Source organism: Amblyomma maculatum, chromosome 1 (genome assembly GCF_055883805.1).
Source record: "Amblyomma maculatum isolate TAMU_Amacu chromosome 1, ASM5588380v1, whole genome shotgun sequence".
NCBI lineage: Eukaryota > Metazoa > Arthropoda > Arachnida > Ixodida > Ixodidae > Amblyomma > Amblyomma maculatum.
In genome coordinates this window covers 257,888,980-257,908,262 of record NC_139344.1, presented here as the reverse complement: position 1 = coordinate 257,908,262, position 19,283 = coordinate 257,888,980, and the positions used below count along the sequence as shown (strand labels likewise).

General features: G+C 45.9%; 1 protein-coding gene across 1 annotated transcript in view; it reads right to left on the bottom strand.

Moving 5' to 3' along the window:
* zormin (spectrin and immunoglobulin domain-containing protein zormin) overlaps positions 1–19,283 on the bottom strand; it is a 56,184-nt gene that overhangs the window by 16,033 nt on the left and 20,868 nt on the right. The window contains exons 5-17 of the mRNA XM_084608754.1: positions 13,702–13,818; positions 11,029–11,137; positions 10,726–10,976; positions 10,388–10,672; positions 10,148–10,312; positions 9,982–10,095; positions 8,785–9,057; positions 8,596–8,712; positions 8,403–8,528; positions 8,170–8,295; positions 7,827–7,994; positions 7,664–7,759; positions 5,656–5,880 (exon numbers count right to left, since the gene is read on the bottom strand). Of these exons, the coding sequence (XP_084464880.1) occupies positions 5,656–5,880; positions 7,664–7,759; positions 7,827–7,994; positions 8,170–8,295; positions 8,403–8,528; positions 8,596–8,712; positions 8,785–9,057; positions 9,982–10,095; positions 10,148–10,312; positions 10,388–10,672; positions 10,726–10,976; positions 11,029–11,137; positions 13,702–13,818 (2,172 nt within the window). The remainder of the gene's footprint in view (positions 1–5,655; positions 5,881–7,663; positions 7,760–7,826; positions 7,995–8,169; positions 8,296–8,402; positions 8,529–8,595; positions 8,713–8,784; positions 9,058–9,981; positions 10,096–10,147; positions 10,313–10,387; positions 10,673–10,725; positions 10,977–11,028; positions 11,138–13,701; positions 13,819–19,283) is intronic.

Below are 19,283 nucleotides of genomic sequence, written 5' to 3'. Positions count from 1 at the left end.
GGGCGTGCCACGTAAATGTTACGCAAGTACACGCTATGGCTGGGCTACACCCAAACGCGCTTGTCGCCTACAGCAAAGCCGTGCTCTCGGACAACAATGATCTCGAGTGTGGCAATTTAACAGGCGCTAGGAACATCATCGCAATTGCATCTGGGCACCGCTGTCGAAGACACATAAAGTGTCTGCTCACGCTCTTTTGTTATCTCTCACTGCGGTGGCATAAGTATCGTTATAACCTGAGTTGTAACCATGTGACACACAGCAAAATGCTGCCGGCACGTCACTGCAGTGCCTTTGAAGGCGCTATGTACATAGGACGAGCATGACGAAGCGGTGTTATGGAGCACGCGCGATCTTGCAGCGGTATCATATCGGAGTTGTCAATGTGCATGATCATCCTCTCTGTGGCGATAAATCTGAACGCGGCGAAACATTGACAGGGCCATTTTTTTTTTTTTTACCTACACCACCTACACTAGTGTAGATTTTCTCCCATGCCTCCAATGATTTTTTGCTACGTTAGTGCAGCTGGTGTAGGTTAAAAAAATGGCCCTGATGTCACCACTGGGGGAATGTCGCTCCACTGCAACTCCGATGAATGGCAGTACTGTTCTGTTACAAAAAAGAAAAAAACTTCTTTTTTTTTACGTTGGGGAGGGGGGGAGGGGGAATGTTGCTATTGGCATAGGCCAATGGGTTTTGTTGTGAAAACTTTCAACAAGTATGTAGCACAGTAAAAGGTGTTCATAAATTTTCCTAGTGATTAAACTCCTCTGTGCGCTTCGACGCGAGCGCGTCGGCACGCGTGGTTTAGTCAGGAATTTTTTTTTTTTCAGTCGAAAGTGTATCGCTTCAAAAGTCGCCTACTACTTCGTACCGCTTGCGCTAGAATATCCTTGTATCGCGATGGTGACTGTGATACGCTGTTGATTTATCACGCGGACAAAAGAAATGAATCGAAAAAAGTCAGTCTGTATAAAGGCGGCCAAAGTCTCCTCGAGCGAAGGCCGCCAACGGGAATTACACACCAGGGCCTCTGCCTGCCCTTGATTGTGTGAGATTTTTCATGTGTTCGGACAGTTCGGCTAGACCGCCTGGAAGCTATAGGGCTCACTGTCGCCACTCGCGGCAGAAAGTTCCAGCTGTTTGACATTCTTCTCATGCTTTGTTTTACATCAACGCTTGCTTGCATTCAAAACTAAAAACATCTACCTATATAAATAAAATATTCATAACGTTATATGCAATTCTTTAACGAATTCGAAAGAAGGGAATGAGTATGCGCAAGATAGCACTTCATGTGCACTGTTTGCTTTCGATAGTGGATAGACAGATGATGACCGGAAAGGGCAACATGCCCTTGACGCGCCCAAAACAGGCGTAGCAAGCGGCTTCCAACAAGTTCGCAGACAGATAGACAGCCACGTTTTTTTCTTCTCTTTCTTGCTGTTAGTGTTGCAAAAAAGAGAACGAACAGAGAGACGCTGTTTCTGGCAAGGTGGCAAGACAAATGGGAGCGCATTTGGGAATGGTTCTTTCGTTTGTTTTGGTCTTTCTTTGGAAGCGTCGTCTGTGTTTTGACAAAGGTTATTTGAATTTAGTGTTTACTACCGCGTAGGTATCGGCTTTTTCATCACTGAAATTTTAAACCTTCCCGTTCTTGTTCCTTTATTTTTTCTTTTTTGTTGTTTACTTGCTCTTGTTTTTGTTTTATCCGACTTGATGCCTTTCTCTCTGTGTTTGTTTTTCAGACAACGCTCTCCTGAGCTTATTTCCTTATTGTGTACTGGTGTCCCCTGGTGCTTTTTTTTTTTTTCACTGCATTTAAATGGCGCAGTCTGGAGATGGTGTTTTGTTTTGTTTTTTCTTGTTGGCTTGCTTGTTTTTATGGGACTTGACCGGCTTTATGTATCTTGGTTGGTTTGTGGGGTTTAACGTCCCAAAGCAACTCAGGCTATGAGAGACGCGCTTTATGGATCTGTCATTGTGCTATATGACATTTTTTTGTTGTTGATGGCTGTCTCTGTTCATTCGAATGATTCGGTTACTTTTTGGTTTGGTTTTTGTCTTCAGTTATTGGGACTGCCCAGATTAAGATTATCTTCTTTGCTTGTGAACTTTCCATGATGTCTGATATTTTGTCCGGCACCTGCTCACGTGCCGCTGTTTTTGACAATTAGATGGTAGACGAGGTTTCTTATGTGTATGCCTTGTATTTTTTTACGAAGTAACGCTATTAGTCAGCGTTTGTGTGTGTCTTGCCTCTTCTTCATCCTTGTCTCGATAGCGCAACTCCTTCGTTGTTTCGACAAGTTATACTACGTCGTGCGTCAACGTTTGCGGGCCACGAGACGATGCACTTTCAGGAGCCGTAGCTATGAAGTTTCACTGCTCTACTGTAGGTGACGCCGCAGAATTCTGAAAAAAGAGAGACGGAAGGAAGTCCGTCGAATTTGCTGGCATGTTTCCCATAAATATGTTTCGAAGTGGACTAGGGATGTCTTCAACCCTTTGCGAGTGCGATCACTTCTTGAAAGCGTGCTCTGCCTGTAAGGCATAAGTGTATGTGGACAAAGCAGTCACATTGCTTTCAGGGGCTCGGCTAATATCGCTTACCCTTTCTACGTTTTCGCTTATTTTCTCATTAAGGCATTAACTTCGGCGCGTTGAAAGCATTCAAAATTATATTTTCTAGCGCTTATTAGGACACAAGGAAAAAAACACATACGCACAGGACAGACTCTAGTTATCAAATGCCGTTTATTGGAAGAACATCGGATATAAGTCTTCTCAAAGTGCTAGCAATCACACATGCTTAGTGGGGATGCCACGCTTAATGTACGATATCTCTTTTTAGATAGACTCACAGACGGTGTGCTGACGCAGTTTGGTCCTTCTTTATCTATGCACAGGATTCGAAAATATCTTGTTTTGTTTGCGTTTTCATTGTTCCCAGTATGCAGGTCTTCTGAAAGATCGGTGTTCAGGGTATAGGGTCTGGGTCGTCAAGGTATCGTCTGATAAAGCACCGCTTGCACTGATGAATGAGATTCCCCTCAGCTGATGTGGATCCCGCTGCCAAGCGATGGTCTCTCAATGAAAAGGAAACGCAAACGCAACGAGAGATTTTCGAGACCCTGTGTATGCACTGGATAAAGAAGGACCAAACTGTCTCAGCACTCCATCTGTGAGTCTATCTAAAAAATAAAAATTTTTTAACTTAAGCGTGGCATCCCCATTGCCACGCCATATATATATATATATATATATATATATATATATATATATATATATATTCAATCAACGGCAGTTGAAGATTAGCGTCTGTCCTGTGCGTATGGGTTCTTTTTGTCCTTGTGTCCTGATAAAGGCCAGCAAATGTGATTTCGAACGCTTATTTCCTGTTCTGTCTGGACCAAATAATTTTGTGCGGTACGGCGTTTCCTAATGTCTCCGCGACTTTTCACACCTTTTAGTGCGTGGTTTTGCTGCGTCAGTATAAAAAAAAAAAGAACAAAAAGCCATGCTGTGCGAGGGATGAATTCTGCTAAGCACCTCTCGCAATCTGAGACTGGAAGTCGGCGAAAAAAGCGTTGTCGTCTCCGTGGCTGGGTTTTTTTTTTTCTCTCTCGCGGTTAGAGGAAGCTCATCAAGAAGGCACGATAGTTGCACCCGGCGGATAGAGTGTGTGTCGTGCTACCTGCCGCTGTTTTATACATAATTGCCACGCTTTGGCTGGCCTTCCATAATACCTGAAGTGCTGGGCAGCAACCGGCAAGTCTTGGATATGTCTAATAATTCCACAGATTCCAATAATGAACGTCATGTTCGACTAAACAAAGGCAAAACATGCTAGCCACGTACATTGCACTTAGCATTGCCTGGCATTTTTCCCCCGGATGTCTTACTCAGTCTTCTGCACGTAATAAATGCTCGTTAGATTATTCTCGCAAGACACACAGCTAGGGCTACATCTTGCTCAAAATATATGTATCTTGCCAAAAAAACAAGAAAAACAAGGTGGACTTGACTATGTTATCAGTCGCACCTAGCGTGTGCAGTCTGTTTTGCTTTTTTTTTTTTTTTCTGAGGCAATGCAATAAGGTAAGAAATGTTAGCGTAGATGCGGTTGATTAGTTTGAGCAGCAAATGCGATGCCGATCACAATGCAACTAAACAGCTTTTCATAAGTATAAATTATTTCGCGAATACATTTGGTTTTTCGGGTGCGTGTGCATTTGCGCGCAGTGTGCTTGAAGTTAAAAAAAAAAAAAGCGACTTTGTATGCTACACTTTCTTAGTTCCCCGTTTAACCCTTCCAGATATTTGAATGTATTGTAGACATCAAGAACAATGAAAAGATTCGTAGCAAGGCTTAACTTTGCCTATTAGCCTGCTTTCCTCATCGATAATGATTTAAGATACCTCATATGCAGATCTCTCTGATGATGAAGACACTGAAATTTATCATACGGCAGAGGTGAGTAGAATTATTTGTTTTGTTTTTTATTTCGTAAAATTTTTCACATAATTTTCATGTGTATGAGGATAAGGAGGAGGAAGCATGGACTTCCCTATCTCATATCCGTTGAAGAAAGCGTGATATCGTCCTCTAGATGACAGCGGCAAATGTTCGCAGTGTTGAATTTCACTCGCAATAGTCAATTTCCCCCGACTTAAGATTCAGCATCATAACGCGTTCTACAAATTCCACTTTTTTTTCCTGTTTAGAAAAACGTTTCTTTTCTGACGCATTGGGTGTCGTTGAGTGACAATGTGCAAGCGTGTAAGCTATAAAATCTATTAGGGTTTCTTTAAATTCGGAGCAATTCGTGTTATTTTCGCGACGTATGGGGGCCAAAAGTATACGCGCTCAAGTCTGCAAATTTTTCTCGAAGGTAGATCATCACACATCCCTGAAAGGGCTAACTGGCCTGCAGTACTTTTTAAAAGTAAATAAATATGAATATTGTAACAGCTTTCATGCGGAATGTCGGGCCTCAGAAATATTCCTAAAGGCGATTCTGCGCTGGTCTAAGCGTGCAGGGAAAGTAGTGAGAAAGCGCGTTCTTATCGCTCAGTATTGTCCGGTAAAGGAAGCCTTACCACAACGGGCACGTTTTATTTTGCCACGGCAAACGTGATGGGGGTAGTGGCACGCCCGGACAAAAGAGGAGAAAATACAGTGAGAAGGGCGACGCTCAGCACCTGTCGCCAGTGACCATAGATTCTGCTTTGTGAAAATTATGCTTTAGCAATTGGTACTTTAATATTTAATATTTTCTCACGGTCGGTCAGTCCACTTCAGCGCCTCGTTATCGCAAAAGACTACCGGCAGCTGGTGTAAATCTATGCACCGTCCCTCTGTAGGCATCCTTCCAAGTGTTTAATCAATTTCTTTTGTTTTCATACTTTGAGCTACAACTGGGGTCTTAACAAGAGAACTTTAGCGGAGGAACAACTGCAGTTTGGGATATGTCGGTTGTGCCCTTCACGAAACTACAAAAACTGCGTAAAGTCATCTGGCGGTGAACCAAAACCGGAAGTTGTAAAGGCCGGGGCGATGAGATACAAAAACAAATTATTCCCTGGGACATCGCCTGCGCACGTGCTAGGGGACCATGGGTCACGTTCTCAGTGCATGAGGAGCCTTACCTGTATGCGTTGTTGGAACTCCACGACATGGCACTTTGAGGAGTCCCGTTTGAGCGAGTCGGTGAGCTCGCGCACCTGCTGGTTGATGAGCTGCAGCTCCTCGTTGAACTTGCTCATCTGCGAATCTTGCTGCGACTTGCGTAGGCTGGCAACCAGCAGCGCGCCTTGGTTGTCGACCAGGGAGTGGATCTTGTCGCGGTCCAGCACCGCCGCCTCGCTAGGTTCCTGGTCCGAGGAATGAAAGACTGACTTGAAAACCAGCCGTCAGAAAATTTAATGTCTGGCAGAAGATGTGAAGTGCATTCTTGTGGCAAGCTCAACATTAAACGCTAAGGGAACAAGCGCCTGCCTTCTACCAGCTGTTCTGACTCTTGAAATTCAGAACCTTGAAGGAGTTGATTTAATGCAATTAAGGGTTCATTCAAATACATGCAGTGAGCAAGCCCTGACATGTCGCGCAAAGGGGGAATTGAACCAAATAAGCAAAGTGGCTAAATTCGAAAGACACCTCTCACTAAGTCAGCGGGAATTCCTACTTTTTTTAGCTGCACAAAGCCTAGAGATCGAATTAATTTCCTTCGAGCGAAAGAAGGAAAGAGGGAAAAAGCAGAAAGAATAGAAAAACCGGAAATCGAGGTTAATATAAGCAGTGTTCTTTCATTCAAGGGAAAGCGCGGAAATGTGGTCGGATCTCTGTGCCATGTTAGATTGACAGTGAAGTGAAATGTGTAGAAAAACGGGTTTCAATAGTAGCGATTATTTAAAAATAAATACTATTATTCGTGATGAAACGAAAATTTACCACTCAGGTGTTTTAACTTGAGCGAAAATTGTATCAACATTATAATTAAACTCTGTCAGCTACATCTAGACAGGTTGGAGTACACAGACTGCGTAGGTGCTCTGGTGTACTTGATATTTCTTAATACTCGGCGAATATTGGGCGCATTCATAAAATTGACACACGGAAAGAGCCAAGCTTCTTATTCTCGAAAATGTTACCCGCCGATCTGTTACGAGGAAGGAGAAGTTATTTTCAATATCGTTTAGATTTAATTTCCTCTATTTTTCAAGCCGTCTTTCAAACAACTCACTTGACACGATTCACTTCACGTTTTCACATGAAGTATTTTTATTCACATTGTGTAGAAAACAAGAGAGGGGAGAAAGTGGGCGTTCTGTGAATTCGGGTGCAGCGTGCATATTGAAGTGAGAGCAATCACAGCCTGAACCAAAAGAAATGCTCTAACGTAAGCAGGCGCTTTATTTTTTATGCTTTTGTTGTACCACATCAAACGACAGTACTTGATAGTGAGACATGCCGCATAACATTCATCATCATCATCATCATCATCAGCCTGACTATATCCACTGCAGGGCGAAGGCCTCTCCCATATTCCTCCATTAATCCAGTTAACCGCATAACATTGCCGCAGTGTTAATAACTCACTGACGTCGCCATACGGCCGGCCTCGTTTCCGCGGGCGCACGACTCCTCGTCTTCCCCGGCACGTGTTCCGGGGGCGGGGAAGAGGACGCCCATTTCCGATGGAAATAAAAGTTGTGCAACCAACCAAACCTCGTTTGATTTGGCGCCTGCGACCTACTTCCTGCTCGCGCGCCCGATGCCTCATCTGTGTCTGCTGGACTAGCATTTGTATACGCCTAGTCAAGTTCGTCCTTACTCTCTACTGACTCTCGGCGGCAATATAATGCAGTTGTCGTAGGACATCAAGAATAATGGCATTGCAGAGTAACAAAAAGCGCTAAAAGCTAAGAAAATTTCGCGGGTAAAGAAAATCAAGTCCTGCTCATGCTGAAAACAAAGCCCATTCCATGTCAGTTAAGCATGATGCAATTCGATGACAGCACAGGATGCCACTTCTGCCCATAAAAATGGCGGATATATTTTTAAATTTTTCCAACTTAGGGAATTCGAGCGCTCCATCTCTAATGAGGCACACTCTCTTTGGGGTAAATATCACGTTGTGAAAGCAAAGGTACTCACACTTTTGTCGACTAACATTGCCAAGTTTTCTGCTCGTCGCTTAGCCTCTGTCAGCAAACCCTCAACGTCGTGGGTGTCTTGAAGTTTCTTTTCCAACTGAAAAAGTACGGTAATTGCAAAACCACGTAACGCTGAGAGACATAATATTATACGATGTTCTCACCTGCGCAAAATAGTCGAAGAAACTTATCATGGCCTTGACCAATTCCTGATACTGGGAGATATTCTTTTGGAAACTCATCTGAGTCGTGCGCAGCTGCTGGATAATATGATCTCTGCGCTGCAGCGTCGACGTCGCTTCGATCCTTGCATCCAACTCAGATAGAATCGTCTGAAAAACAAAGAGCCCATTGAGCTGAAGGCCGTGAAGAAAACAAAAGGTTATATCGGCCAGGGGCCATCACACGAAATAAATTCATCGCGAGTATGCTGCGAAAGTTGCCCTGTGCTCGGCGTGAAACAACAACAACAATGAGCGTGATAGGATACATTTGTGGGACACGTACTCTAACTAAAGGCATGAGCGTGTCTAGATGTCGGCCCAGGTACTGTGCGATTGTCTCGGCTCGATTCAGTTCCCGAGGTATAGCAGGGTACAGCTCCGACTCAATCTTGACTGCTGACTCCATCGTCTGCACCCGAGAAATACAATGTAAGGTCACTGTCCACGCTCCTTACAGTGAGTAGTAGGCTTGCTGACTTCGGAGAGAATCAATTCCAGAAATTCAGAGGTTCTTACCTTTTGGGCATCTTTGATTAGTTGTTCCGAATTACTGCCAGGATTGTTCTTCAGTTGATGGCATTGATCCAGCGTTTCTTGAACATGGCGAACAGCTTTGGTGACGTCTAACCAAGTGTCTTGAACCTAAGAAGAGAAATCAAGAATAAAGACTGATTATGGGAATTTCACGGAACGCGTGTGTTTAGCGTACTCGCTGAGCGTCGTGCAGGAAGTTGTTCGCGTTGTGATCGAACTGCATGAAGTTTTCATTGATAGTTGCTTGGCGTTCCGGACCGGCGTCGGTTATTGTTTTCAGGTCTTCAATAAGCTGCAAACAGGCAACAGGAAGGTAAGAGAAAAACGCATCTGCCATTGCAGTCGTGCGACGGCATATCCGTACCTGCGTCGATATCTTACAGCAGCTCAGGTAGCGCTGGGCAAGCCGGATGCGCTGCTCCAAGAGACTCCGAAGCTGCTGCCACAGCTGCAGAAGCTCCTTGGAACGCGAGTCATCCTGCGCCAGCAACATCGTCAACTGCGGCTCTCTGGCTTGCATCTCGTTCAGCATCCTTTGGTGTCTTTGCAAGAAGTCGTGAGCCGCAGCCGCGCCGGTGTCGAGATGACTGTTCTGCTCCAGGAAAGTCTGCACGACCTCGATGCACCATTTGTACAGCTGCGCAAAACGTCACAGGAAAAAGTAGTCACCACGACAGAGTATTGCTTTTAAGAGCATGCCCAACTCTACCTGCAGATTCATGATGAAAGACAGCGCGCACTTCTACAGAACACAAAGAAAAGGTAGGAATACCGCCAGCGATGACTCGCGACTGAAGTTCAAGGAGGAAAACGAACAAGGATATATACTGCAACCATCTGAAACTGCACACGCCATCACCACGTAAGAGTAAGTTAACGCGTGCCGCATAAAAAGGTTACTGAACAGGAGAGCGGTGCAACCGGTTGTTTAAGTAGAGGAATTCCCTATTTGACAGGGCCACAGAAGGTTCGCTGATGCACAATTCGGTATTGTTTGTAATGAAAAAGGTTTCCATCACCTCTCAGGTCATCACCTGACATTGATTGCGGAAATGAACAACAGTTCTTGAAGAGATGGGCGTGCATTTACAAAACGACAGTGTGCAGGTATGTTTTCCCAATAGTCACTGCCCAGTGAATTTCGGTGCTCGAAAGGCCTCACATTCACACACCGTCCCTTTTGGCCAATGTGCACTTTTCCGCAGGACAACGGCAGTCAATGCACATACCTTTCTTACAAATAATGAAGTGCGGCACATGTTTTGCTGCGCAAGCCTTTTTGGTCTTGTACCCTTCGGCCAACAATTTTCTGCCCACTTGTGGGCAAATTGCAGCTATAGGTTCTTTGATGCTGAGACAGGGCCCCAACTTGCCACGCTCGTTAACTTGCTCCTATAGGTGATTATGACGTGCGCAGATTGGGTGGTTATTGAATGCATACTTGTCTGTTTTCTTTATTAGGCATTCGTATCGAGTCAGCGCTTGTGGCCTCTTGTAATTTGTGTTCTGTCCTAGTGTATTTCGTCATGAATCTACACCAAACGTCTGCTTTGCCACCTACAGTATTGCACTGGGTCAAGAAGTTGATGGCGCGTTCGCTGCTTTCCACAACATCCGCCGCTTTTTGCTCGTACAGCTGTCTCACGTGCAGGTGCCGACTCTGCAGTTCGTCGACCTGCAAATGCATTAAGTTCAGAAGTTGCGTACGCGCGCGGGCCGAATATGACCTTGTCCTGGACGCCGCTGGTGCCGACAGACAAACGGGCCAGAATGCCATGGCCGAGGAGAAGGGGTCTCTCGACGCAAGCATCCAAGAGCGCGGTTGCGGCGGCCAGGTCTTGGACGGGCCCTTGGGAGACTTGGATTTGGAGTTGGTCCAACTTGTTGAGCGCCTGTAAAAACAAAGCCGGCTCGAGTTTGTGACCTACTCACAAGTAAAACAGAAAACACGGCCGCCGCGTCCCCACCGTCTGGGCTTCGCTGAAGAACTCCACGGCCTCCTTGAGGTCCTTCTTCCGGGCCTCGTCGCGTTCGATGCGGCTAGTCACGCGGGCCATTAGGTCGAAGGCCCGCGCCTCGACCTCCGCGTCTTGGATCTGCTTGGCAGACTTTAACAGCTTCAGCATTCGATCTCGTAATTTCTCGTTGGCGGAGGCTATCCTCGTCGTGTGCTCGTGCAGGAGAATTTCGCTGCTCGCAGGGGAATCGCCCAGGGCCGTATCTTCGGGGCTGTGCTCCAGTTGACGCTCCACCTAAAATTAGAAAGGGTTTTCGCTCGCGTTCGGCCTCGAGGGATTCCGCCTACCTCGTCGAGCTCCCTGCAGAGCAGGAGCGCCCGCAGCCGCTTCTCGAGAGCTTCTTTCCTGGCCTCGCAGAGCAGCCCCAGCTTGCGCCGCTGGTCTTGGAGGTTCTCGTGCTGCCCCTCGAGAGCCGCCACGGCCGACAGGGCCGCTGCCGGCTGCAATGGTCGCGAATCGCCCGTGCTGGCCACCTCCTTGAGCGTCTGCAGCAGGTTCTGGAATGGCTGGAGGCTCCGCTTGGACGCCTCGAGGATGGCTGCGCACGTTACCATCCTTAGTGTCCGGTTCAGGTAGAAAGGCCCACATACCTTTGCGTGCTTCGTTCAGCTTCTGCAGACGGGCTTCGCATGCGGCCACCTGGTCCGGCAGGAAAGTGTCCGTGAATTCTTGCTCGCCTTTCGCAAGTTCGTCCGAGAGCTACGAGAGGAAAATAAGCCATGCTTGTTAGCCACACTTGGCAGACCATGCTCACACAATACTGACAATAGCTGCCGCGTTATAGTGAGCCTCGTTCGACCTTTCGCTGCGGGATTTAGCATTCAAGATTTCGTCCAGAGAACAGCAGAGCTAAGTCGGGCTTATGCTCTCCGACTGAAGGAAAACGCGGCAGTTTACATGAAAGAACCATTGAGTTTCCTGTTGTATTCCACATGGGTTCTTCCCACATGGGAAGAACCAGTTTAGCAGTCACCTGAGGCACTTCTTTTGTAATATACTCAGGTGGTAACTCTGCCAAAACGCTTCTGCATTTTCAACATCGCTATTGGTCGGGCATTTGGCACAATGAATCACCCATAGATTCCGCCGTAGTGGTGACTTCAGAAGTGGGATTAAGTGTTTGTGCGACACTCACAAACACTTAATCACAAACACATAAGAAATGTGCTCGTTTTTTGCTTTCGTTTCTGGGCAGTCTCGTTTCGGCGCAATCACAAACCACGAAACTCAACACAATTGCTGCAAAATGTCGCTTCCCTTGCTGTGTTGTGAAACACGTCGAGACAAGCCATATGTTGCGACGAGAACTGGGAAGCACGACGGCGTGAATAGTATAGAGATTTAGCACACCGTGATCCGCTATCGTGATCCGCCACCATGCGTTCTACTGCGCATGCTCAGATCACTTTGATGTCAATAGGTGGCGCCACATACTGGATGTCGGCACATAGACCTGCCGCATCGGAACCAATCAGCTTGTGCGCCCCGCCCACGAGCGGTAGAGAGTCGCAGTGGCGGATCGCGGATCACGGTATGCTAAATCTCTCTAGTAGACGAGCGTATCTTTTCCGGGTGAAGAGCAATTTAACGAATGCGGAAGTTTGCCTATTTCCGGTGAGTTAACACGGCCGTCCTTACCACTTTATTTTATCTCATGCTCGCTGCTCCGAATTTTTTCAGATGGTCTCTTCATTTCGATGTTTCGTTTTACGCACAGCGAAACACAAGTGGATAGAATAAACAAGTATCATTACGTAAGTATAAAACGCAGACAACAAAATATTGAATGCCGACACTTTAAAGGTTTTTTTTTAACATTTTAGTCCGTAATTCTATCAAACTCCTTAGAAACACCTGTCTCCAGTACAAAACAAAAATGTTTCAAAATATCAAGTAGATGCATTGTCAACGAGCAAAAACGATGAAATCGAAACCGAAACTAGGTTTCGACCAACCTGTGACACCATGCCGTAGCAAGCTATGACGCCACGGGTACGGCCTCAAAAAAAAAAAAAAAAAGAGTCATGCGCGCGTCGATTAGCTAAACAAAACATTGTGGCGCTGCAAAATTTGGTATACAAGTGGCCAGGAAGCTCAGTAAAACGTCCATGAAAGTTTCAGCAAAATTACAGGAGGTTGAAAAAAAAAAAACAAAAAAAAAACTGGAGTTGCCCTTTAATGCAGTACGGGTGAAAGCGAAAAACAATTTTACGAGCGTTAGGTTTGCATCGAAGGTGCACCTAAATAGGCCGGCCACGATTAATTAAAAGAAAACAAAGCTACAGTGGCACTAAATTTGTGTCTGCGTGAAAATGCCTCTAAAACCCGACTATTGACGTTGTGTGTGGTCTGCATATCTGTACATGCGCCCAAAGCTGCCTTCTCATAGGGTTACTGGCATAAGGGAATCAATGAAAGGATGATCCCCGCCTTTTCCGCCTTGCTGACGTGCAAAAAAAGCATGCAGCGTTGCCTTCGAGCTTTATTAATTGTTTCCGCCACGACGCTTCCTGGAAAACATTCTAAAGTGATCGATATTCAGCACCAGCAGCGCGAATCTGCGCCGATAGCTCTCCGTCGACGAGATTGCAGCGAGTCCGAAGTGTGGCGTCAATTACGTGAAAATAACAATATTTTCATTAAAAAATTATGAAAAAAAAAAAAAAAAACAACGTCTGAATGCGCCAGCGCATCTCTAAACGAGCCTATAAATGGTTTCGGGCGCAACCTTCATCTTTCTTTCGCTAGTTTGCGGCGCCACTGCAGATAGGCGTCGATTTTCTGGAAACTGCCACTAGTGCGAAATATATATATATATATATACTATTTGAACAAGTGAGTACAAGGACTGAAAGATGAAATATTTAGTTCGTAATAGCTTCTTAATGTTCAAGGCTTGCAACATTTTAAATAGTCGCCTAATGATTCAAATAACGATGAGTCAATTGACAAGAACAGTGGCTTTGTTACGAAGAAAAAAATAATAAAAGGGAAAGCCAAGGCGGTTAACCAGACTTAGGTCTAGAACGTCACCCAGCAAAACAAGGAGGGGAAGATGAAAAGTACTATACATAAAGCGCATGCGCATCGACGCGTTTTTATCTGCATATACTCTTTCGGGCTAGCGGTGGGCCCGAGATCTCAGCTGCGAAAATGTTAGATACACTTTCCAGAGAGCCACCGCAGGCGTTGGTGAGTTATCCTTTCGCGAACAAGATGGCAGCTCTGCTTTCTTATCCGGTCGTACCAGTCCGGCTACTCACCTTTTTGGCCGCAGCGTGGTACTGGACAGCTGTATCCAGAACGACACTTCGATGCTCCAACTGGGCGTTCAGGTTCTTCCACGCCAGGCCGAGGTTGTGCGCCATCGCTGAATACACCTGGTCGACAAAAATGGCCGGGAATGTGCAAGGTTTCCCTTTTTTTTTAATCTGTACTGGCACATATTAAGCCGCCTGTCAGCGCAGCCGGGCACATCAGGCTCTCATAGCTTATATATATATATATATATATATATATATATATATATATATATATATATATATATATATATATATATATATATATATATATATATTATATATATATATACTGGACTCGACATTCGGAGGTCATGGGTTAGATTTCCACCATCGGCGCGTTGTTTTTCCTTCCGCTTTGCATTTAATGTTCTTTATCCTAATAATCACCGTAAGAAAAATTCCTGTATATTCCAACAGTATAAAAAAAAAAAGAAACCCAACGTTTGCCTTGCACTCGTAGACTGCTCGCTCCTTTAAATTCTTTAATAACGAGCCCCTCATTTCCCTCTCAATTGTCTGCTTAATATATATATATATATATATATATATATATATATATATATATATATATATATATATATATATATATATATATATATATATATATATATATATATATATATATATATATATATATATATATATATATATATATATATATATATATATTGTCACGCCCTTCCCGCGGTCCTTATTGAAGGAAGATGAGGTTTGGCGGAATAAGGAGAAGAGGACGAGGAAGCTGGGTCTGTCCGCTGTAGTGTGCTAATCTCCAGCGTATCCTACCATCTGTGTAAATAAACGTCGTAACAAGTGTGGTGGAGTTTGCGGGGTACAGATCACCACGGAACCTCTCCTACTTCGCCGGAGCAGAAGAATTGCTGGGCTACCCCCCCTTCGGACGGAGATGGCGCAAGCAGATGGTTCAACGCAGCACACGCCAGCAGCTCATCCGACCACCGCACAGCCTTATCGGGAACCCCGGCACTTCTATGGCAAGCCCGGGGAAGACGTGGATGACTGGCTCACCCACTACAATCGGGTGAGCAAATACAACCGCTGGGATGCGACTACCAAGTTGGCGAATGCGGTATTTTTTCTTGAAGAAACTGCGCTAACATGGTTTGACAATCATGAAGCATCTCTTACCACCTGGGATTGCTTCATGGAAGAAATGAGAGCGGGATTTGGTGATGCCGATGCTCGAAAAAAAAGCGCCGAACGGACTCTGGCTCAACGAGCGCAAGTACCGGGGGAGACCTGCACAACTTACATAGAAGAAGTCCTCAAGCTGTGCAGGATAGTTGATGTTCGGATGACTGAGGAAGACAGAGTAGGTCATCTCCTGAAAGGAATAGCGCAAGACGTGTACAACTTTCTTATCTGCAAGGACGATTTGAATACCACCGCTGATGTAAGACGACACTGCCGCACGTTTGAATCTTTGAAGCGACGCCGTATCATTCCGAAGTTTGGTCGGCTGCCTAATGTGACAACTGTCGCTAGTGTGGATGTGTCTGAAACGACAAGCCTGGCAGATACAATTCGCCAGATCGTCCGCGAAGAGCTTCGGAGGCATCAAGGTATTGGGGGCCACGTCACACCCGTCTACAAGAGCACCTCTTCGTCTGACAGCCCATCTTCTACCTGTTATGATCCCTCTGCTACGTCTCCTTCGGACACCCGATGCTCTGCTGCTCATCGCCCGAACACCCAGCCTCTCAACATCAACGCCTACAACAGCGAGCACTCTCGTCCTCCTCGTCGACCACATCCAGAGCATGAAACGTTTAATACAAGCGACGACGAACCTTATTCATCGAATGAACTTCAGCCGCCAGTGTGTTATGCCTGTGGGATGATCGGCCACATTTCCCGCTTTTGCCGCAACCGTCGTCCGTACCAGCAGTATCACCGACAGTGGGTGAACTCTCGTACAAGGCTTCCTGCTGAAAATGATGATTCGTATAGAAGAACACCTGGCCGGAATGAGTACAGATCAACAGCTAGCCGACAAGAACGCAGAATGGTGCTGAACCGAAACGAATCACCGGCCTCTGACCGTAGCCTGACACCACCATCTCGGCGCCTACGACAATCCCCTTCTCCCCGACGGCGTTCGCCACCTCCGGGAAACTAGTGAGTGCGGCCGATGGAGGTGAGGTCGCAAATGATTCTAGCTTACCCATACCTCTGCCCGTTTCGATGTTAAAGAACCGAATTGAAGTGTTTGTGGACGGTGTACGTACTATGGCGTTGTTGGACACAGGTGCAACTATTTCTATTATAAGTCTCGCTTTTAAAAACTGCCTTGGTCGTAAAATTATGTTTGCTTGGGATAGTACGACAATATTATGTGGTGTTGGTGGCGAACAGCTTAACCCACTTGGAGTCTGTTCCGTGAATCTTGTTATCGCCGGCCACACATTCCGAACTGAATTCGCAGTACTTACTCGATCAGCGCATGACGTAATTCTTGGACTCGATTTTCTGGAGCAATGTGGGGCCACTCTCGACTTTCGCAATGGAGACATTTCTGTGAGCACTCGAATTGAATCTGCTTTGCGTGAAAATTCGCGGACCCATCCTAGTACGCTTTCGGTTTCGGAAGACATAGTCATTCCTGCAATGTCAGCACAGTTTATACGAGTTGTTAGTTCCAGCTGTGCCAGTGATGCGTTCGACGCTGTGGTTGAACCACTCACCCTCAACTGCGCGAAGAAAAGTATTCTGATTCCCCGCTGCATCATCTCAGTCATGAATGGCCATTCTTCTTTGTGGACGACAAACTGCTCTAACGAACCTGTTGTATTACCACGTGTTCTAAAACTTGCCAACTTTGACGAAGACACTTTTAAATCAGTGGCCGTGATCAGCACAGACCATTCCCAGCCTACCGCATGCTCAGAAGAAGATGAGACAAAATTTCTTGCCATGATTAACAAATCCCTGCCAACAAGTGACCGTCACAGTTTAGTGGAAGTTCTGGCGAAACATACTGCGGCTTTCGATTTCTCTCGGGACTCGCCGCCACGGATTCCCATGTCCCGTACTCAGCACCGAATCAATACAGGAACTGCTGATCCAATCCGCCAGAAGCCTTATCGTGTATCCCCATCAGAGCGCCAAACAATCGAAGAACAAGTTCGTGACATGCTGCATAAGGGCATCATTCAGGAATCGTCTAGTCCGTGGGCTGCCCCTGTGTTTCTAGTCAAAAAGAAAGATGGCACATGGCGATTTTGTGTTGATTATCGACGTTTGAATACTGTTACCAAGAAGGACGTGTATCCCCTGCCACGTATTGACGACGCCATTGATTGCTTACATTCCGCCTCCTATTTTTCCTCAGTTGACCTGCGATCAGGCTATTGGCAGATCCCCATGCACCCGGAAGATAAAGAAAAGACGGCATTCATCACCCCAGACGGGCTGTATGAATTTAATGTGATGCCGTTTGGATTATGTCACGGTTGCCACTTGAAACTACTGATTGCGACAATGAGGTCTTGGATGAATATATAGCTGCTATCTCTACAAGTTTCCCTGATGTTGGTGAATTCAAGATTGCGCAGCGGCACGACAACGAGTTGGCACCGCTTTTTGAGGCAGCAAGTTCCCAGAACCCTACGACCTCATTCTGCATTCGTGACGGTGTACTATACAGGAAGAACTACTCGTCAGTAGGTGCGCGGCTTCTTCTGGTAGTTCCTACAAGTCTTAGGTGTCAGGTTCTTCGGGTAATGCACGACGATGCCACAGCTGGACACTTGGGTTTCGCAAGAACATTGCACAGGACTAAGGAACGTTTTTATTGGCCGAAGATGCGTCAAACTACTCAACGTTATGTGGCCAGCTGCCTCCAGTGCCAGCGTTTCAAGCACCCAACCTGCTCACCGCCGGGTCATCTTCAGCCTATAACGCCACCACGAACCCCATTCGAACAGGCGGGAATTGATCTTCTAGGACCGTTTCCCCGTTCCTCCAACGGAAACCGCTGGGTCATAGTGTGCGTAGACTATCTTACGCGGTACTGTGAAACTGCTGCTATACCGTCAGCCACTGCTTCTGATGTCTCGGCGTTCCTCCTACGGTCCATCATTCTTCGACATGGGCCTCCTCGTGTGTTAATAAGCGATCGTGGCCGACAGTTTACGGCAGAAGTTGTAGAAGAACTTCTTCGCCTCTGCTCATCCCATTTTCGCCATTCAACTCCTTACCACCCACAAACAAACGGTCTTACCGAACGCACCAATCGGACCCTTAGCAACATGCTCGCAATGTATGTCGACTCCCGCCACAAAAACTGGGATGAAGTCCTTCCGTTTATAACATATGCATTTAACACTACTAAGCACGAAACGAAAGGCTACAGTCCGTTTTTTCTTCTCTATGCACGACCTCCACGAAGCACTTTGGACACGTTTCTGCCTTTCTCACTCCCTGCTGAAACTTCACTAGCGCAAACTCTCTCTTTGGCTGAAGAAGCTCGTCGACTCGCTAGACTTCGCACTCTAGCCTCCCAGGAACGCTACAAGCAACGCTACGACAAGCGGCATCAAGATGTTAATTATGTCCCTGGTGACTTGGTGTGGCTTTGGACGCCGTTGCGTAAGCGTGGCTTGTGCCAGAAACTGTTGTACCACTATACTGGCCCTTTCGTTGTATTGGAACGCCTCAGCGCAGTAAACTTTGTAGTCTCTCGCGTGACCACCCAAGGACGTCGTTCTCGGAAGACTACTTGGCCCTTCTATCAACGTGACGAACCTTGACTCGCCCGGCGGGCATCGTCTGCGAAGGGGGCAGTGTCACGCACTTCCCGCGGTCCTTATTGAAGGAAGATGAGGTTTGGCGGAATAAGGAGAAGAGGACGAGGAAGCTGGGTCTGTCCGCTGTAGTGTGCTAATCTCCAGCGTATCCTACCATCTGTGTAAATAAACGTCGTAAATATATATATATATATATATATATATATATATATATATATATATATATATATATATATATATATATATATATATATATATATATATATATATATATATATATATATATATATATATATATATATATATATATATATATATATATATATATATATATATATATATATATATATATATATATATTCTTCTTATTCTTCATTTACTACGCTCTATGAAGACCGCGCAGAAGCAAAATCGGAGTTTCTCAAGTCATCACCAATCTAGTCACATGCACTCAGATGGGCCGCCTGCACCGGCAATAATTCGGCGAAAGCAGCCAAAGTGGCAGCTTTGGGTCACTTAATTTTGGCTTTGTTTTTGTTTTCATGCGTGGTAAGAAGAGGACGAGCCTTTCTGTCGTTACTGTGGAATCGAACCTCTAAACCTTCTACGATACGGACTTGGAACGAGCGAAATTCAACCAGAAGGTTACGCTCTACTCGCACGCGCCTATTTGCTATCTACTTTGCACGTATGGAAGCCGATGTAGGCAGCCTACACGGCTGCAGAAGTAACAAGCTTAGTTTTGCACGCTTTCAGCGTTGGCTCAAGGGTATT